A 21,722-nucleotide genomic window follows, 5' to 3' on the forward strand; every position below is an offset into this window, starting at 1 on the left:
TGTCAGTGGTGTTATTTCAAAAGTGGCCGACCACAGAAAGCTACCAAGGGGAGCCATCAACCAAAATGATGAAGAGTCTCCAGCGCTCTGCTGACTCAGTAGCTGCAGAGCTCCAAGCCTCCTCTGGCTTTAACATCAGCACAAAAGCTTTGCACCGGGAGCTTCATGCCAAGGGTCTCTGTGGTCGAGCAGCTCCTGCAGGTGTAATGTGTAGGTGGCTCAGGGTTTTTGTCCACATGCTGTACTTCTTGTAAATTTCTGTATTTGAGAAACTGTTTCCAATCTTCCAAAATAACTAATGCAATTAAATCGAGTATGAAAAACTGTGTCAGTGCCCTTATGTCTAAAACATCTGTGTGCTGCAATGAAGAGGGAACAGCTGGCAGGTCATCAATGGCATATTTTTATTTACAGTAGCATCCTGTAAGAAAGCAAAGAATAAACAAGTTTTCTTACAAAATGAGTTTAAAACCTGCAGTTTAGAGTTTTTATTATTATTTGTGATTTTTTTTTTTAAATAAATAATGTCATACATCTCAGTAAAGTCTCAGAGCTTCTCTCCCACCACGTGGTGAGCTGTTGATAGAGGTGTAAGACGTTACAGGGAATTAACAGACTCTTGTTTTCCTCCAGAATGACATTTCCCCCTCCCTCTGTCAGGTGAGCGGCTACAGCCTGCAGATGTTTTTAATGTAGATTTTAGTCTAATTAATTAGCGGCAGAAGATTAGAAGGGAATTAAAAGCAGTTTCCTTTTTCAAATTAATCTCTGTGTCAGATGGATTAAGAGCATGGGGGCATCGCTGGAGGTGCAAATGTAGCTTGTTTAAATGTTTTTCGCTGCATTTCTCCTCCAGATGTTTGAGCTGCTGAACGAAATCCTGATGTGTCGCTTTGTGTCCTGCAGGAGAAGCAGTCAGAGATGGAGAAACTGAAGCAGCAGCTGGTGGAGGTGGAGAAGCAGAGGGAGGAGCACGGGGACACCATCGGGAAACTCAAACAGGTAATAGCTTTGTATCAGAGCTGATATATCTCGTTCCTCCAGTGTCCAAAGACTGCAAACTTTAATTCAGACCCACTCACACGGTTCTGTCTACGAGACCAAATGTGGTTTAATACGCCGCTGTAAATAGTCCCTTATAGTCCTTTTCCTACTGTTTATAATGATAGAACAGAGAGCAGCTTTTAGGAGCTTTATAAAAATGGAACTACATTTGTGATTTTTCGTTTTTTTTGTAAATAAAGGTTGATGTTTACAGTATGAACCAGCGGGCTGAGACCATACACTGTATGTACAAGATGGACATAAACAGACACAAATACCTGCTGTTTCATATGCAAGTAAAATGCTATGAGAAACAAACATAACAGAAATTAATACTCGTAAATTTAAATTGATTAATTTGTTTTTTAATTTGTCAGAAGCAGGTAGCACGGTGGGATGGTGATTAGCACTGGTCCCTTTGGGTTCTCCAGCTTCCTCTCACAGTCCAAAGACATGCAGTTAGTGGGGTTAGATGAAGTGGTGGTTCTAAACGGCCCATTCAATTAGATTTGAATCGGGGAAATTTTGCCTCAGACAGTCAGAAATATTATAATTCTGATCATGCATCAGTACATTTCCATATTTTTATATTTATAAAAAGAAAGCTGAGACTTGTGAGACTTTATCAAAGGTGTGAGCATCACAGCAGAGGCCTTTGTGTCAAAGTAGCTGAGGATGAAACAGAAAAACATGAAGGAGATTTTCCTGGCCTGAGATTTTATACAAATATTCTGCAGTCGATCAAAAACGAAGGAAAACCATTAATCAACACATGAACATGACCTGATGCTGCTGAAGTGAAGCAGAGCAAAGTTACAGAGGTATATTTAAAAATCGAGTCAGGATTTTAATGAATCGATATCACGTTATCCAAGCTAGAATCGATTTTAATCAATAAATTGATTATCAACACCCACCCCTACACAGAAGCTGTCAATCATGAGTCTCTGCCCCGCCCCTCCCCCTTCTTACATACACTTCTTAATAAATGACAAAGAATTTTACAATAAGAAATTAATAATACACAAATACATTTACTTATTTATTTCTAGCCTTTCGAATGCTCTTTAAATCATTGTAACTCCGGTAACCTTTGTGCTACAGACAAAATTCCAAGGTGAGCTTTTCAGGGATCACAAAGCATTCACAACGCACTGCTGTCTGAACACGGGCAGGAAAATCCGTTCTGCCGAGACTTGAGTAGGTACGCTTAACGTTAGCGCTGCTGCTCATCTTTTTTGAGCTAGAGAGAAAATTCAGAATTCTAAAACAAGTCTATCACTGTATGATACTTGGATGATAAAGGGTGAAACACTTCTACAAGAACAAAGCAAAGAACATGATAAAAAGAAACAATAATGAGGAGACACAACGGGATCGAAAACATGGCCACACCAAAGATTCACAAAAGCCTTTTAAAAGAGAAAATTTAAAGAAGAGATTTGAAAAGAGTATTTTGGTGTGAAGGGGCAGACGGTTCCACAGTTTAGGAGTCCTAATGGAAAAAGCCGATCACCTTTACTAGGATTTCTCCCAGCAGAGCTGAAGTGGTCTGCAGCACTGCAGCAAAGCTTTGAGCAGGTCCTCTGAAAGGTCTTTACATGGTTGATGCAGCGGCCCACGCTAGAGATAAAAGGAGACGGTCCCTTTGAGGCCGAGGTTTTTAACCTTTACAAATGTGTCACTTTGAACCCAGGAACTGTGGACCTGTTTAAAAAGCACCAAAATCTGTTTACTCTTCTCTTTGTTTATTCACCCAGCTTATGTGTTTTAGTGTCTGCCTTTAGCGTCACCCTCCCTTTATGCTGTGTGGAGGTGCGAGCGTCTGTTTAGCTTGGTGTTTGCACGATGCTCTGCAGATCACAGCACAGAATTTGTGGGCCAAAATGTTAAGGAACCAAAATAATTTGCTGAGCAGATTTAAAATCAGCTACAGGCTCAGTATGGCTTGCTTTCATTTTGACATGGTTCTGGCTGGTGTCTGTGTTTTTGCTGGTTTGGGTTTTTTTTCGTGTTTAATAATTTCATCAATCGTGACTGCAGATGAAAATGTCCATTTTAAGCTAGATCTGGCACGTTTACAGTATGGACCCAGGTGTTCATGTTTGGTATTGTGCATTTTTTTTAATAGTATAAAATGCCCTGAAAAAGTCAGAAAATATAATGTCTGACAAACAGAAGCAGTAAATTCTCAGTTCAGGAAATGTTTCTGGCGTTTTTACTTTGGAAATGAACTAGAACGATCAGAGTAACTGACAGTGATGTCTCTGACCTGCTTTCTTTGTTTAGGAGATAAAGGACACTGTGGACGGTCAGAGGATTCTTGAGAAGAAGGGAAGCGCAGCGGTAAGTTTACTGTTTATCTGACTGATGCTGCCAGAGACAAAGAGACGGATGGACTGTGTGAGTGACAGACGCAGACTGATGAACCGATACTGCAAGACGAGAATCTGAATAGCAATGAGAAAGGAAAAATATTTAGCAGAGTAATTTGAGAGCAGTGGTGCATGGAAAATAATAATTAGAAAATAAACCTGTGTGTGTGTGTGTGTGTGTGTGTGTGTAGCTGAAGGATTTGAAGCGGCAGCTGCAGCTGGAGAGGAAGCGAGCAGACAAACTGCAGGAGAGGCTCCAGGAGATTCTGACCAACAGCAAAACCAGGACAGGTACTGTACGCACCCCGAACTGTGATGCTGTCCTCACGTCTGCATGCCCCTACGTTTAGTTAAATGCTGGTATTGTCTGTTCATTCTTCAGTCCCACTGACGCAACATCAGCTTCAGAGTCTGAAAACCTTTAATCTGTTTCCTCTCATTCGGTGAAATGGTCAATTTTCCCATCAGGATTTACAAAACCAGAAAGAAGCCCCACCTATTTGCTCTGGTAGTTGCTGTTAGCAGGGCAACCAATTAGAGGCTTAAACAGTGTGACGGGGAGGCTGTGGCTCAGGAAGTAGAACAGGTCATCTGTTAATCGTAAGGTTGGTGGTTCTCTCCATGGCTGCTCTGATCTGCGTGCCAAAGATACTGTAGTTGCTGAGTTGCTCCTGATGCATTTGTTGGAGTGTGGAAGTTAAATAGAAAGGCCTTGGATATAGAAAAATGATATGTGAATGTGTGTGTGAATGGGTGAATGAGACATGTTGTATAAAGCTTTGTGCCTAGTATAAATGTGCTGTACAAGAGCCAGTCCACTTGCAACCACGCAAGGGAGAGAGTGCAAGCTCCACACAGAAAGACCGAAGGTGGCTGTGGATTTGAGTCCAGGAGCATCTCGCTGACAGGGAGGTGACCGTGCTAACCACTGTGCTCCTGTGCTGCCTTGTAGTACACTTTAAAAGGAAACTATGGAGCTTGATATGTGCGTACATTTTTTTTTGTTCATAGCACTGCTGTCTATCGTTACCGATTCTCTTTCATGTGCACATTATGCTCAGAATCGCCCTTTTTCACAGAACAGATGTTAAGTAAGCAGCCCGTAGTTTTAAAAGGTGAGTCTTCTGTGGAGTAACACATGTACATTACATGGAGACTTCAACATTATTGTATGCCTCCAGGCTCAGGATGTTTTGAAAGGAAAAAACTGCCCCCTTGGTGTAAATAAGGTTTTTGATGACGATTTGATAAATTCTAATAATAGCTTTTTAAAAATGAGTCTACGTAGGTTTGTCCTGATTTATGCCTGTAATTGTTAAAAACGTTCCAGTAAAAAAACTAAAAGTCATCACAGAGATGCCTCAGGACACAATGTACAAGATTATGCTGACGTCTGCTGCTGACGAAACATTCACAAACACAGGGTATATGAGAAGCATGAAACATGTTGACACCATACCTGAAGTCATGTCACAGTTATTAGGTGTCGTTTCAGTAACAGTGGTCCAAGCTTTTGCTCGATGATACACTTGTCACAATCATGCCTCCAACCAATGAGCCAAGAGCCTTGTGCTCAGGCAGCACAAGTTCATCCATGATCATCAGCATCTGTGCTGGAGGCTGGAGCCCTGGATGGCAATCAGTCGGTGTCTAAAGCAGGCGACCCACTTATCCTGGAAGAGCTGGGCATTTTAAAACCAGTTTCATGTCCTGTAAAACACCTGGTGTGATGTGCTCTGGATGGGAAACTCTGTTCCTCTCTCGAGTAATCTGTAGACATTAGGGGGTGTAGCTCAGGTGGCAGAGCAGGTCAGCCACTAATCAGAAGGTCGGTGGTTCGATCCCAGGCTGCCTCCTGGCTGCATGCCAAATATCCTTGGGCAAGATACTAACCCCATGTTTGCCTACTGGTGGTGGTCAGAGGGCCCGGTGGCGCCTGTGTCCGGCAGCCTCGCCTCTGTCAGTGCGCCCCAGGGCAGCTGTGGCTACAATGTAGCTTGCTATCGCCAGTGTGTGAATGGGTGTGTGTGAATGGGTGGATGACTGAATGTAGTGTAAAGCGCTTTGGGGTCCTATGGACTAGAAAAGCGTTATATAAATGCAGGCCATTTACCATTTTACCATTAGCACTGCATGTTTCTGCAGGTTATCGATTGCTGCACACTTAGAGCTCCATAAAGCTGAACCTGACGGGACTCTGAAACTTAGAGGTAGAGGACGTAAATCCCCGAACAGGATGGTGCTCCCATTTAAATACTCCAGGAAGGAGAGACAGCAGTTTTGTGTGTGTGTGTGTGTGTGTGTGTGTGTGTGTGTGTGTGTGTGTGTGTGTGTGTGTGTGGCCAAGATGTGATTGTAACGTGACCAGTCCGATAATAAGCGGCATGCTAGCCCTGCGTCAGGAGGTTCTGGCTCAGTCCGGAACCTCCTGCTTAATATTTAATGGAGCGCTCTGGTTCCCAGAGCTGAGCTGGACACACTGGCGTCTGCTGGCAAAACACAAGCAAATACACACACAACCAAAACACTTCTTGCCCACACCTGCATCAAATGGAATTTTGAAAGTTTTAACTTTTTCCACTTAATATTATTTAAATGTTATTCTTTTATTGCATATTTTCTTATTCTCTGGTGCTTATTTAGCAGACTCTCTGTTGTCACACACAAACACACACACACTCTCAGTTGGAGCGGTGCAGGGTAGTTCTGAGCTTCATGTATAATCTATGAGCAGTGCTGAATGTTTAAAAGCCTCTTCTGCACAAACCTGAGGGACGTCCCAGTGCCTTAAAGGGGCAGTTTGTCGTTTTAACAGGACAGCGTGCTGCTTTAAAAGTGACAGTCCACGGTCTTAATGGTAAAGTGGGATGTCTTATAGAGACAGTTCATTGCCTTGGACAATAAAGGGACAGCCTGAAGGGTCGGCCAGTTGCCTTAAAAAAGGACATCCTTAAAGGAGTGACTTTGTCCTTTAAAGGGACAGTTCTCTCACTGCTGTCTTACTTGGACAACTTGCTGCTTTAAAAACACAGTTTCACTGCCGTAAACAGACAGCTTACTACCTCAAAGCAACAATCACACTCTTACAGGAACAGCCCACATTTAAATGGGCAGCTTACTGCCTTAAAGGGCTGTTTGCATTCCTACAGAAACGGCTTGCTGCTTTAAAAGGATGTCCACATTTTTTTAAAAAGATTGTTTGACAGTCCAGCAGCTTAACAGAGCAGTTTGCTTTCTGAAAGCAATAACAGCCTTTATTGCCATAAATAGGTCTTATATGAACAGGAGGCTTTAAAATGATGTTCATATACTAAAAGGAATAGTCTTGGTCTTTAAATGGACTGTCCACATGCTTAACATGGTGGTCCAGTATCTTACAGAAACACTGTGGTGTTTTTAAAGACAGTTTTCTGCCATAAACGGCAACTTGCCACTTTCAAACAACAGTCTTAAAGGGGCAGTGTACGTTTTAATAGACAACTTACTGCCTTTAAGGGATGTTTGCAATTCTAAAGAGACGGCTTTCTGCTTTCAAAGAACGTATGCTCTCTTAAAAGGTATATTCACCAATCCACTGCTTAAAGGGATCATTTATTGCCATAAATAGACCTTATGTTACTGCTGTGCTTTGAACAGTGTCCTGCTTTAAGCACACTGAAGAAGAAAAGAATCAAGATGTTGCAATGCTCCAGTCCATGTCCAGACCTCAGCCGGATTATAATGCTCTGTCAGGACCTTAAGACAGTTGTGCGAACATGAACGCCCACAAACCTCAATGAACTGAAGCAAGGTTGAGTGGGCCAAAATTCTTCCCTAGTGATGTGAGAGACTGATGAAGTCATATAGATGCTGCTAAAAGTGTTTCTACGAGCTACTGAAACATGGAGTGTTCTTAATTTCTCACAGGACTGAACAGACTCAAAGTAAAAGGCTACGTATTAAAGGCAGTTGAAGTAAAAGTCTTTGTCAAACAGCTGGGGGATTTAGAGTTTGTCTGGGGTGGACTGCAGCTTTAAAGAGGTGAATATGTCCTGATGCTTAGAGTGAAATTGTTGTTCTTTCAGGTTTGGAGGAGCTAGTTCTGTCAGAGATCAACAGTCCCAGTCGAACTCAGCAGACCGGAGACTCGTCCTCCGTGTCCTCCTTCTCCTACAAAGACATGATGAAGGAGTCTCAGTCGACCAATCAGAATAAGGTGGGTGGAGCTCCTCGCCACCTTAAACACAGAGCTTGATGTCTGTGACACTTCAGGCTTTGGTGTGGACATTATCCCAGCCAGCACACTCAGCTCCAACTTACAGAGCAGGCAGTGTTTTTCAGTTTGCCTGATCATGGTGCGTTTGAATGGCTGCCATGCACTCATCTGTTCTCTCTGTTGACTGGTGTTTGGACCTCGTCTGGTTCAATATCTCACGTTATTATTTATTTATTTTTCATTGTACTGATGGTGGTTTATGGCTGAAATGTGATCAACATCATGAATCTCAAAATCCAAACACAAACATGAACATCTGAGAATATGTCCTGTCAGCCTGGAGTCAGCAGCTGCTTAAGCCAGAATGGCGTTCTGGCTGAACGCCTGAAAATGCTGAAAACGTTCCATCAGTACTTCATACATGACCAGCAACAGCAGCTGGATCGTCTTCAGGATGTGGAGATTCCGGCCGGCTCTGGATTCAGCCGTGAGCGAGATCACAGATCGACTGATTGAGGAAACAGTGAAAGGAAAATTTTCTGATGGGCCTTTTAATGCTCCAGCTGCAGTTTGCTGATGTTACTTTGTGACAGATTTACGCATCATTAAAGGCTTTACTGGATACGACTTCTCTGCTGTTCAGCTACTGGAGCACACATTGAGTGCTTAGACAAAACCTCAGGCAAGTTGAAGAAATCTCAATTTCAGATGAAGGTTTAATTGAAGTGCTACTTTGTGTCTGCAGCTACAAACTAATGCTGTTGGAAGGACACATTGTTTTCATAGCAACAGCTATAAAAGGTTAACATCTGAGGGTTTTTTTTTTAACCTTCTACAATAATAAACTGAGTAAAATGTGTGATTAAAATATGTTCACATTCAAGGCCATCTTCTTGTTCACCTCTGGACCATTTCCTGCAAAGACCCAGGTTCAACTCAAAGTTCAGTTAATGTGATGTAAAATTTCAGCCATGCTGGAAGCTGTGTGAATATGCCCAAGAGTAGGATTTTAAACAGGTTTTTATGGAGCTGCTCTCAGAACCTTCTGATAACTTTTGCCTTTTTGTTTGAATACTTCAGGCTTTAGGAAAGTGAAGCAGAAAATTAATTTGGCAGAATAATGGAGAATAGCTCTGACCGGCTGTGCGCTTTCATCACATTAAAATGTAAACAGTGGTATTTATTAAAGCTGTGTTAAAACTAAATGTAAGAAAAAGTCACAGTTTGAAACCTCGACAGATAAAAACTGTCATGTTAAAAGTGGATTAATTAGTGTTTTTAGTGTATTCAGTGAAAGCTAAACAAGCTTCTGCTCCTGACCTCTTAGCTCTGTGTCAGGTCAAATCACGACCTCTGACCTCCAGGTTGTATTGAAAGACAGATTTAACTGTAACATCCCGTCATCCTCTCTTTTGTTCTTTTATTACGTTTTACAACTGATTTATCTTTAAAGTTCCTGGTGCCATATTTATCTCTGTCAGTGGTGTGTGTGTGTGTGTGTGTGTGTGTGTGTGTTTCTATTGATAGAAACACTGTAAATAGAGCTGACAGACTCTCTGTATGTCGATGAGTGTTTCTGTCAAAACATGACACTGCAGAGTCCTCCATCACTTCAGTTTACTGTGGTGATGCGGTTGTTATTAGCAACAGCATCACATGAGAGAAAAGAGGGTTTGATGATGTCCTGCTGCTGCAACGTTTCCCATCAGACACCTCTGTGATGATTAAAGCCTCAGCGTGCTTCAAAGGTCCCGTTTTGGTCCACACTTTAAATTTTAATGAGAAACTACAAACTGAATGCTTTTGTGTGCATTCAGACATATAGATCTCAGTGGGCTGATGATGATGACTTTTTTCGCTTGTTTCCATCCGACTTTAAAGTTCGGCTCAGCAGAGTTTAACACGCGAGACTACAAAGTCTGCTTATTATCTTGAACCCAAACTGTGATAGCAGCTGCTGTACCGAAGTGTAAAAGCAGAACAGACTGTGGCAGCAGTTTGATCCTCTCGCACACAACTGAGGTAATGTTCATGTTAGCAAGCCTGTGAAAGGCAGCAAAAGCTTCTGGCACAACTTCACCTGCTTCCAAGATGCATAGAGAGGATGAAACGATTCACAATGCAGGAACTCCAGGAACACTTAAGAGAAGAGGAACAACTTTATTGATTGACCAACGTGTAAATCTGCTAATAAGCTCTCTTATCAAATAGCTCACATGCCTCCATAATGGAAGAGGAGAAGTTCTGTCTTAGAAACCTTTTCTCAGGTGGAAATACGACACTCTCACAGTTGCATTTGAGAGTCTCCTCATGTGGCACCATAAGTTTTTTTTTTTTTTAAGACGTCTGTAGTTTGGCTTCACTGTCCTGCCATTAGCACCTGACTGTACCAGCAGGAAGCTGCACATCAGACACTGTAACCTCTGAGATACAGCGAATGATCAGCTTTTGAGTTTGATTAAACACAGAAAAAGCAGTTACAGCGACGAGTCTATTACCAAACATTATTGTGTCTGTTTTCCTGATGATTCTGGCCAGTGTGTTTAACCCAACTTAAAAGAGTGGTTATAAAAGTGTTGTTATTTCAGTCCTGGCGTTCCACACATGTGCAGTACATCAGACACAGCTTCAGTACTTTTTCTTTACAAATAAACTGTTAACGATAAGGCAGCCTCAACCTCATCCGATTCTTTAGGACTCTTCCCTGTGACGTGTCCAATAATGTGACGAATTCCCTCTTGGTTGCATAATGAGCTTCTGGGTTTGAATGAGCTCTGAAGTGCTATAAAGCAAGGCAGCAGAGCTTTCACATTAACTGAAGCCTCTGTGTGTGTCTGTCAGTCCGGAGGAGGCAGCCCTCAGTCTCAGCGCCCCGCCGAATTATCCGATGATGAGGTCGGAGAGCTGTTCCAGCGGCTCGCTGAGGTTCAGCAGGAGAAATGGATGCTGGAGGAGAAGGTGAGGAGTCTTTGGCTAAACCAGAAAGCAAACTATATGTCCTGTTCCTGAAGTCCTAAGCACATGACACAGGAGTGGAAAACTAACAGAGAAAGTAGAACATTCTCCACGTCCTGATTTAACGCCTCACTTGTGCCTTTTAGAGGCTTTAATGCTTCTCTTTGTTATTCGAGTCAACAGTAAAACGTCTGTCCTGTTTTTAGATGCAGGTTTGTATTTTTAGATGCATTATTAATGTCTGTTTAATATTTAGGTAGTTTGTATAGTAGCACTGTGAGGCCAGTGGATAATTCAGCAGAACTTTATTAATCACTTAAATATTAATAAGTTGTTTCAGGTTTAATGATGCTAAAGAAAGGACTTAGTTTGTTGTTACATAAACACATTGTGACATCAGTGAATACTAATTGTGTTTTTTGTCTGTTTCAGGTGAAACATCTGGAGGTGAGCTGTTCATCGATGGCTGAAGACATCTGCAGAAAGAGCGCCATCATAGAGACGTACGTGATGGACAGCCGCAGAGGTGAGAAATCGTTTCATCTCCTCACAGAAACATCTGGAACTTAACTGTAGTTAGTTATGGAGCATCTGTGATTCAGTTTTTGTTTCAACCACAAACCAGGAACATTTCTTTTAGCAAAAAAGGCAAAGACATGTCAAAGACGGCTGTTGGCGTCATGAACGTGTGTGCAGGCAGGAGTGGTCAGAAAGTGGAGATGTGGTGTCGAGTCCCAATTCATGGGAAACAGCCATGAATGTCATGTCAGGACTGCTGTGGACATCCACTCTGTGACTCAGCATTATTAATAATAGTTAGCTCCTGACCTAGCTAGCTACATTTCAGCTTTTTTCTTCTGTGGAGCCGTGCTCGATGCTCACAGGTGTGAGGTGTGGTGATTTTGGGTCTGTATATTGTCACTGAGAGCTGAGCGTTAACATGGTCATCTCATCTTTAACTGTGAGTCACGAAAAGCTACTTTAGTTGAGCCTAAGACTAAAAACATGGAGCTGGAAATGGATATGATATCTATCGATACTCTGTTTGCTGCTACAGTTTTGTAAACACCGGAGCTGGAAATGCTGTCCTCACAAACTTTATGACATCACCATTGCTAAACGACTCCGGGCTCTTTTTCTGCTTTATGATCTGTAAAGTAAGCACCAGGTAGGAGTGTGATGTAGTTCAAAGAAAAAAAGAAAAAGATTTTCTTTAAAATGCTGATTATCTTCATTTTTAGTGTTTTGGAACATTTAACAGACCGAGGTACAAAACGGTTATTTAATATGTCTTTGAAATAATCCTCGTCTCAGTGGTAAAACTGAGAGAAGAGTCGCTGGTGCAAAGTGCTAATCCAAACTCTGAGGTACTTAAAGTGCGTCAGTCAGCAGAAAGTTAGCCAGCTCAGCACGTCGTTTATCTGACAGTGACACTTAATTAGAACCACTTTAATCTGCCGCTTCACTTACCTGCGCTCAGGTTTACATGGACTCTTTGTGTTTGGAGAAAACAGGAACAAGCGGTGGAAAAAACAGGCGTGCTTAACACTTTCATGTGCCGCTCGTGCCGAGCCGTTTCCACTGCAACACGACGGAGAGAAGTTCGTGCTGGACGGATGTCAGGACGGAGAAACTCGTTGGTCTGAGTGATTTTCACTTTCCCACGTCTCTGTAAATACATTTGTACGTCTCTGATGTTTCACCGCTGCTATATTTATCCGCTCGTCCGTCTTCAAAAGGTGACGCTGCCGTGTGTGAAGTGTTTTTAATAACTTGTTCAGCTATCAGCAGACTTATTTTTCAATTAAGTATCGTCCTCCTCGTCTGGCTGAAGTTATGTTCAAGGTCATCATTCCTGGCCTCACATACACTTTGTTTGGTCACACCTGGACCATTTGCCAGATTTTGACTCACCTGAGGAGCACCAGTGTTCACCGCACAGGTGTAAGAGGTGCAGAGGTCCACTTCAAGCGACTGATTTCAGCTTGTGTTGTAATAAATGTGGCTCTTTAGAATGAATTAGAAAGTTGGTCGCTGCTGCAGAAGGATATGATAGATATTGTGTGCCTTATTTTTGTGGCTTTGATTTCTGTGGTAAAAAAATCAAATTAAAGCCGTAAAATAGAACAATCTGAACAATCGTGCAGTCTGAGTGTGAACTGCAGATGGACTGAAACGTGGCAGGTTTGGATTTTAAACAGAAGTAAACAAAAAGCAGCTTCTCATGTTAATCCTCTCGCTCCCCTCAGTGTAAAACTCTTTGAACGACTCTGTGGGAAATGTGCTGTATAAATAGTTACCTTTCCTCCATCCCTCCCCCCCTCGTCCCGCTGCCTCACGCTGTCCTTTCTCTCCTGCTGTTTTCAATTTCATGTTTGACTGCTTCAGCCCTCCTCTGTCTCTCCATTCCACTCCCATTAACGCAGTAATGATGGTAAATCTAATGGGCAGTAAAACTGAGAGCGGAGCTGCTTCTCTAAAGGCTGGACTGTCTGTGTGTGTGTGAATATTTCAAACTGCACTCGTTAGAAAAGCACTCGCACACACAGTTACATGCTTTACATTCAGTGTTCATTTACATTTGTTTAAAACTTGTCTTGAAAAGCTGACTGAGCGCGCTGCAGTCCGTTTAACCAGCTGCAGAGTTTCCAGCATGATACGAGGAGCAGTTGAGTGGGCGGTGCCTTGCTTGAGGGCTTCTCGGCAGCTCCTGGCGAGATGATGACTCACTGATATTGTGATCGCCAGAATCTGGGTGAAACAGCTTTGGAGGGATGACAGAGTCACCCCAGTAAACCGTATAAACGATTTATTGTGATGATAGGAAACACATCGAATAGATGAGCTGCCGATGATTGATGACGGGGTTAGCTGACTCGGCTACCAAAAACGAAATGTTCAAAGCCACCTGTAACTACCCAGAGTGTCCTGCACCACAGACCTCGTAGATAATGTCCATGATCTGTGTTGCAAACTAGCAGCGTGGGAAGATTTTTGATGTAGAACATAAATGGCTGTGTGTCTGCTGTGCTCGAGTAAATACAGACGTAACTATTCAAGCGGTGTGTAACCAAGCAGGTGAGCCTGCTGGTACTATTAGCACTGCTAATGTTAGCCACGCTGTGTTTTCTTACCGTTAGAGTCAGTTTTTAATGTCTGTTTCCATGATTGGTGGCGAGCTTCACCTCTGTGTTTTTGTGTGCAACGTTTGGTTAGAAATAAAGGAAAACACCAAAACAAACAAACCTCCTGTTTCCACTCCTCACCCTCCTCTTCATCTCCTTGTTCTTATCTCCTTATTTCCCTGTTGTGACTGCTTCTGGTGTTTTCTTCGGGCCGTTTGACCAGCATGTTTCTTTTAAAACGAATCTCTGTTGAATCTCGCGTCTTTGCTTTTCTGCTCAGATGTGTCGGGGAGCACGGTCGGAGGTCACGGAGGCTCTCAGGGAGACCGGGGAGGTCTGGGTTCGGTCCTAAGAGAGCTGGTGAAACCAGGAGACGAGAATCTGAGGGAGATGAACAAGAAGCTGCAGCACATGTTGGAGGAGCAGCTCACCAAGAACATGCACCTGCAGAAGGTAACGGTCCACACCAACATGCTACATGGACAGTTTCCACGGGGTGAGGGTTTAGTTCTATAAAATATCCTTTAAATTACCGATTCAAACACACACAGGGTGGATGATTTTCATCTTCACCGACTTGACTGTTTAGACCAATAACAGCAGAAAGAACAGCCTGGAAGTTTCACAGGTGGCTAAACAATGTTTTTTCAGATTGGCTGAGACTGATTGAAGTGTTTCCACAGGTCTTATTATTAATTTTTAATCTGCTAATCCATCAGTTTGCTGCATTCATCTTTGTCCAGGAAATCTTCATTGATCTCATTACTGAGAATGATTAATTAATACAGCTGAAAGAAATCTGATAGAAACATCAATAAACACTTAATAAAAGACTGAAGATGAAACACGTAAACAATGTATGTACAGTTTCATTAAGGTAATGTACACACACGGAGACCATCAGCCTTGTGGGTTTCTTTATGTGGTCACTCCACCCTTTTCCAGCTAAGAACCATCAGCTCAGACTTGGAGTTGATGGTTCTCATCCAAACCACTTTGCCCCAGTGCGAGGTCATCGCCAAAACAGCAAATGTCCATGGTCTACCACTCGCTTTTATCTCACACAAACAATTACACACACGCAGTAACAGCAAGTGTAGCAATCTGTGCTGTGCATACGGGCGCTTTGATGAAAATCTAACAGCACGCCACGTCAACGCAACTGCTGTGATTGGCCTGTTCCGTAACATTGATTCCTCCTATGCTTTTTCCTCATATAGCATTTCACCGCAGGTTTGAATGAATCACTGAGAGAATATCAATCATTGTCTCAGCATAAGGAATAATCATCGCTCTTTCAAGTGTCAGATCTTCCTAGAGGGAGATCGTTGAAAGCATCAGGCGTGAGGTAAAGTCCAAAGATGTGGAAACACTTCAGGGACAAACACGTTTGACTTTGAAAAAGAAACAAAAAACACACTACAAGAAAAAATGGGGGGAAAAGTCCTGACATATTATTTTTTTCTATCGTGGCTGGAACACACACACACACACACACACACACACACACACACACACACACACACACACACACACACACGGCGAAGGTGAAGTTGTACAAAGATTCGCTCAGAAGTCTAAATCAGCCATAAATGGGGATGTTCATGGTTTTTGAATAAAAATAAAATAGCTTACAAAGCTTAACCTTACGCAAAAACAAATTTGTCATAAAATATAAAAAAAATTTACGTTTTTACGGACATCTGTCCGATCTGTCTTGTGCATGTAGTGTACCACTACCACCACAAGGTGGCTGTAATCTATCTGCCAGCTGTTTGCCAGCTTACAGTTCCGACAAAAACGGAGGAAGCAGATGTTGTGTGTTGGATTAGAAACGAGAGCACAAACAGGAGAAAGATGCACAGCCAAGGACGACTTCAAAAAGTAATCGAAAAATTCGGCCAGGTGAAGCCCAACCCCCCACAAGTCTGCTGCATCTAAGATCAGTTTTTAGAGAGCGAGTTGGTTTAGGGCAGAGCTTCCCAAAGTGTGGGGCCCGCCCCCTAGGGGGGGCGCAGAGCCATTGCAAGGGGGGCGTGGCATGAAAAGGGGAAAAAAAACAAAAACGCTTGGACACTGCTAGCGTAATGGACAGGTTTTTGACGGGGCTCCACACGAACGCAAAGCAGGAGATGAAGCATCGCTGAATATGTTTCCAAACCAGCTTCCTTCCAAGACAAAGACTAGAAAATATGGTGAAGCATCTTCCCTTTGGTTTCACCTGCACAAGTGCCAAAGTAGGTCTCCCTGCAGAATTGGTTTTCCCTTCATCGGGAGCAGCGCTGGGCTCTTCAAATCACGGACAAACAGGATCCCACATTCTTGGCTTTTAGTTCACAAACACTTGTTGTAATGACTAACTGCTCCGGACTAGGGATGGGTATCGTTTAGGTTTTATCCGATACCGGTGCCAAACCGGTACTTTTGAAACGGTGCCGGTGCTCAAACGGTGCTCAAACCGGTGCTTAAAGAATGGAGAACACAAAATTGGTCCAAAACCTCTCATGTTTAGCTGTTTTCCACTTTTTCTTTGGTCATTTTAGCCTTTTTGGCCAGGGTGAAGGGAGTATCTGCCATCAAACAAGAAGACAGCCGCATGTAGCTATGATGATGTTTGCTAGTTCACCTTACATGCATTAATGTAATAACGTGGTTAGCCTACTCAACGTAAATTACACGAACAACATTAAGCTACTCACGCAGAGAAGAACAGCTGCTGCTGCATCATCATCCTCATCATTTCTGCTATACTGGCAGGGCTAGGGGCCAGGACTCTCCTCTTCGGGCACCGGTACCCATCCCTACTCCTGACAGTTTAGAGATGTTTGCTCTTTATACAGTAAAGTTACAGCGGGATACAAATAACATCAGGCTGATCCTGCCGTAATTTGTTCCCCCGGTTCAAATCACAGACAAACAGGATCCCACAGCTGTTTGTTTTTGAACCCATTTTGCACAGAGAGGCATTTTTTGATTTGATAGTAATGCTGAATATTATTACACAGGAAAAAAACAACTACACGCAAAATAATCACACCGTGACACCTCTGCCTTTGTAAATGGAGGGACAGTAACTGTGTGTGTATGTAAGCCTGTAAAACCTGCAGACAGTCAGATTAACAGTATTTTGTCTCTATCTGCTATTCATCTCATGTAAACAATAACGTGGCCACAGCATGACGTGAAAAAAGGGTCATACCTTTGACGCTGCGTGACGAACTCTGTATTCCTCGTCCACACATAAACGGAAAAAAGGAGTTTTAAAAAAATCTCCGTTTTCGGTGATTCGAAACGCCGTTTACGTGGACGAAACGGCTGCGTTTTCAAAAATACCCGTGTAGGTGCGGACGCAGCGTAAAAGAGTCAGTAGATTATTTTCGTACTACCTGCAGATTACTTGTATTTGCTTAATTGTTTAGTAAATGTTTGAGGTGTGAAATAAACCGCAATGGAGCAAAATATGGGCGTGTGTGGTTGGAGGACGTGTTTTGTTTTTTTCTTGGGGGGGGGGGGGCATTTTTCTTGTAAAACAAAGAGGGGCCTAGCGAAAGAAAAGTTTGGGAACCACTGGTTTAGGGGGAGAAATTCAAAGAATTGACTTTAAATGTCCCATTTGTCAACATTTTATTTTGAAAAATCGTTTTCTGCTGACCAGTGCAGCCACATCCCATTCAAAATAAAATGGCTACATATCTGATCAATCAGCTGAGAGAAAATTCAGTTTTCAGAGCCTTCAAGCACAGATCAGTGGCTTTAATCATGGAACAACCTTTTTCCATGAAATGTGTCTTATTAAGTACTTGTGTTTTTCACACTGAGCGTACTGCAGCTGTTAGTAACAGATGTTGTAAATTACAAAATGATGTTTTACTTGAGGCACTTGCTTGAAATCATTTCAATTACTGAGTTTACAAATTTATAGCTTATAGGTTTGTAATAATTCACTTTTGTGATACAGACTATAGTCTGGGCTCTGCTGTTATTTTGTTTTAGCTGCAGATGAATTAAATGATAAAAGATTACATCGTATCTCCTGGTCTTCATGTTCAGAGTAAGATTTTATCCAAAAACGGGTGCTGCTGTTTCAGAGATGGGCTGTAAAGCTGTTGATATATAAACATTTTCTTTCTGTTTTCTGCAGGACCTGGAGCTGTTGTCCCAGGAATTAGTTCGTCTCAGTAAAGAGAGCAGTCCCGGTAGCAGTGCTGCTGGGTCAGGATGAGGCTATCACCTGGATTAATCCATGCAGTCACTTCCATCTCACCACTACCATTCACCTCAGCTGGAAGGTGTCAGCCAGACTCAGGCTAACACCTGGAACCAAGTTTTCTTCCTTACCCCATCTCTGCGCTAAGACCTGCTGTAGGCTCTGACTACTGCCTGAAGCTGTTATGTTTTCACCATTTCAGCCTGGGTTGTGACTAAATGCTGAAATAATGTCCATGTCATGCTTTTCAGCCTGGAGGAAGCAGTACTTTTTAAAGGCGTAGAAGAAGACACTGAATGGAAACACTGAGGATATTAAAAGCTGGCCTCAACTCATGTACGTCTATGTTGAATGTACTGTCATTAGAGCGCACTGCTCAGTTTGCTCTGAGTCCTGGCTACGACCTGCAGTGGTCACATTATAACAGACTCGTGCTTTCTGTTGTCTGTAAATCTTTGCTTTCACTGGTTTCTACTTTATGTCTTAACACTCTGTCTGTCTGTCAGGGCCTGGCTATATCCTGAAGGACGCTTATCCTAAATGACTGACATTGGTTCCTGTATGCAGTAACTCTGTTGTGATCTGATTATGTCCCGTCTGCTAACGAATCGCACATTACTGAGTATGTGGGCTATGTCTATGCTGTCAGCTGACCTTTTTGATCTTCTTAGGGAACCAAATGTAAGATTTTTATGAGGTCATCATGACACCTGAGTACCCCCCCCCCCACCCCCCCAAATTAAAAGATGCAGTATTTGCATATTTTATTCTGAAAGTTCAGTTCGCCACTGCCTTGTCTTTCCTGCCTGCATGGTGGTCAGGTCTCTGTTGTGGTGTCCTCTATGTCGTTCAAACTCTCGTCCAGATGTGTTCACTTCTGACTTTTATATCAGTGGCTACGACCATCTAACCACCAACAGACCTCCAGAGCAGACCGTAGACTCTGAGGTGAATGACGTCAAAGACACCACAGAAACTAGGCCAGGAAAGTAGTACGAGGCTAGCTGTTTGTCAGCAACTGAGCTTTCAAAATAAAATACTTACTTTGGACTTTTTAAGCAGTTTCAACCAGAGAATGAGCGATAATCCACCAGCTGTTGCAGCTTTAATCACCTTTTCTTTGGTGAAACTCAAGTTTTACACGTTATAGTGAAACTGTGATGACACTAAAAAAAAAAAAAACACTTATTAAGTGTTTTTCTAAAAGAACTTCATTCCATAGGAAAGCTTGTTTGCTTTAACAGATTTAACATAACCACCAGAAAAAATAAATGCCTGTACCTTAAAGACTACCTACAAATGTTCACGTTAAACTTCCTGTTAATCTGTCAGCTGGTGTCACACGTTAACTGATTGTGTCCTTAGATTAATTAAGAGTTGCTTTATCTGTCTGTGTTGGGCTGTGGCTACGTCCAGGAGTTCACAGTGTGAAATGTCTTAGGCGTCACAGGTTCTCTGTGCAGCTATTTTGCGTCCCGGCCTTTATTTATTGCTTTTTATACACTTTAGGATGCAAAATGGTCTCCCGTGTGTTTCAGCGCCTGCCACCAGAACAGTCATTAAAATTCATCAGGGATGGCAAAGGGATCCAGGCTTAGACTATTAGCTGGATTTTCAGACAGTTTCTTTTGTCGAACCTAGTGTGACCGTGTTTCTGTGTTTCGATGGCTTTTATTCAAAATAACATCTCCGAGAAATAAAAACTGAAACGCTAAAATATTAAAACACCAGATTTTGTGATTATGTTTCCCTTTGTTTTAGTCGGGTTACTCTGGATAAAACCTGGTTTAAAAACATCATTGATGACAAACAGCAATCAGTAATAGCTGGACAAGGAAAAATCTGCACAGCTTTAATTAGCGTGACGCAGCCTGGGATCCACAATGGTTCAACAAAAGCTAAATGACTGCCTTGGTGTGGTCTGTGTCTATATCCTGGATGAAAAGAGCTCTAACATTTCTTGCACTATTATCAGTTTGTGAATACTTCCCTCTTTACCGGAGTCACCAAATGGCACACAACAAAGACAGTTTTCAGGGGTTTTTTTTGCTTTTCTGCAGGGTGGGTCTATTTCCTGCTCTATAATGTTCACTGACTTTGACTGTATCGTTGCATTTATTTCTGTTTCGTGAAATCTGACAGGAAGTGACAGACACTTCCCTTTTGCTTTGCCTTTGTTTCTTCTGGACTCTGGCCCTGGGCCCTGACTATGCCCTGGATTATACTCTGCCCCAGGCTAGCTCCATCTAACTGGGCTGTGATTATATCCTGGACATTATGCTTGTAACAGATTTTGTGTTTTATGTTATAACTGCCTGTATATCACTGCTTTTTTTTTTGTTTGTTTGTTTGTTTTTTGGGTACACTGCAGCACATATCCAGCACCGTCTGATGTAAGGAGTTTAAAATGTCAACATGTGGGAGGAAAACTTGAGCTGTTTCTGGTGCAGCTTTAAGGATTTTCAAATCTTAAGCTCAAGGGTGTTTAAACCAAACGTTAAGCAACTGAAAATTCCCCCAAAATGATCACTTAGCAGTTGAGCTGCACCACAATCAGATCTTTTTTTTTTTTTCCACTTTTGCTTCAAAGATGGCACTAACCTGATCCACTGGGATTGGTCTATGTGCTGGACAGGGACTCGGCTGGAGCTTTTTGTTTGCAATGTTTAAATCTGTACATAAACGCTGCGATATGACTTCTAACTGTATGAAAAATCAACTGATCTATTTATGAAGCTGATAATGATCATGACGCTAATTATTGTAACTATGACGAAATGTGATTTTAAAAAAAAAATACTGTCTGAACATGATGATCACGTGTTCGGGTTTTTTTCGGCTCAATTTTTCCAACATTTTACTGCCTTTAAATCAAAGCTTGATTTTGGGGATCTGAACGCAGAATTCTCCTTCATGCCGTCAAATATGCAGGACGAATGGTGGTGCTGATTAGGCCTGGACATTTTATCAGATTTTAGTTTCAGTTACGACTTTGCCTGCCAATGAATATGAAAGCGGATCTTATCAGGCGCGCCCCATTTCTAACAGGGCTCAGTGGTGGCATTTGATAAAGCAGCTCAAAAAGAAACCAAAGGCTTATTTCTCTTTAGTTTCAGCTCTTTGTGTCAGTCCAGACTAAACCTTTCTAATATTATTAAATTCATCCAGTGTTGAGAAGTCCTACCAGACTGAAGTTTAAAGACTGTACAACAGCACAAAAACTCTCTGTGGGGTCATCGAGGGGTCACCAGCTGTTACCACCTAAAAGTGAGATGTTGCAAACAGTAAACATTGTAAAATATTGTAGGTTAATCTGTGGAGGATGATCTGGTTGCCTGCAGCCGTCTGTTTCTCAGTTGTTTTTGCCCGTCTGCGAGACAAAGGTTGGTTGTTGGCTGCAGCTCGCTGTGCTGGATTGGTATCTGTCTCACAGACATCGGGCGGCTCAGGTGGTCGACCAGGTCGTTTACCAAACTTCAATCAGAAGGGAGTGGACGGATCCCGTCCTCCTGTGCATGTGTCAAAGTATCCTTGTGCAAGATGCTGAATCTCAATTTGCCCCTGATATACATCGGAGTGTGTGTGTGTGTGTGTGTGTGTGACGAAAGACTGGTTCGTTTACCATGATCATCACCCCCAGTACAACCCTGTCTCCCCTGTTACCCCAGACTTTATATTTTATCTGTTTGCCTTTTGAAATAATTTTTAAATTCAATGAAATCCATATATTTTTAAAGTTTAAAGTGCCCGACGCTTGTTATGAATAATATGAATCATCATGTTGAATAAAATCCTAATTTTGGAGTCTCCCATAATTTAGC

The 21,722-nt window shown here is 42.3% G+C and overlaps 1 protein-coding gene across 2 annotated transcripts in view; it reads left to right on the top strand.

The window, feature by feature from the left end:
* The window catches only part of gripap1 (GRIP1 associated protein 1), a 42,719-nt gene extending 23,657 nt beyond the window's left edge, over positions 1 to 19,062 (top strand). For both annotated transcript variants that reach the window (XM_085344274.1, XM_085344275.1), the window contains exons 22-29: positions 907 to 1,002; positions 3,334 to 3,390; positions 3,611 to 3,710; positions 7,484 to 7,614; positions 10,456 to 10,572; positions 11,002 to 11,095; positions 13,975 to 14,147; positions 17,836 to 19,062. In XM_085344274.1, coding sequence (XP_085200400.1) covers positions 907 to 1,002; positions 3,334 to 3,390; positions 3,611 to 3,710; positions 7,484 to 7,614; positions 10,456 to 10,572; positions 11,002 to 11,095; positions 13,975 to 14,147; positions 17,836 to 17,916 — 849 coding nt within the window. In that variant the 3' untranslated portion in view covers positions 17,917 to 19,062. The remainder of the gene's footprint in view (positions 1 to 906; positions 1,003 to 3,333; positions 3,391 to 3,610; positions 3,711 to 7,483; positions 7,615 to 10,455; positions 10,573 to 11,001; positions 11,096 to 13,974; positions 14,148 to 17,835) is intronic.
* The last annotated feature ends 2,660 nt before the right edge of the window (positions 19,063 to 21,722 follow it).

The sequence above is a fragment of the Diplotaxodon limnothrissa genome, linkage group LG20, assembly GCF_057381915.1.
Source record: "Diplotaxodon limnothrissa isolate DT_005_m linkage group LG20, D_limnothrissa_male_GT1.1, whole genome shotgun sequence".
Taxonomy (NCBI): domain Eukaryota; kingdom Metazoa; phylum Chordata; class Actinopteri; order Cichliformes; family Cichlidae; genus Diplotaxodon; species Diplotaxodon limnothrissa.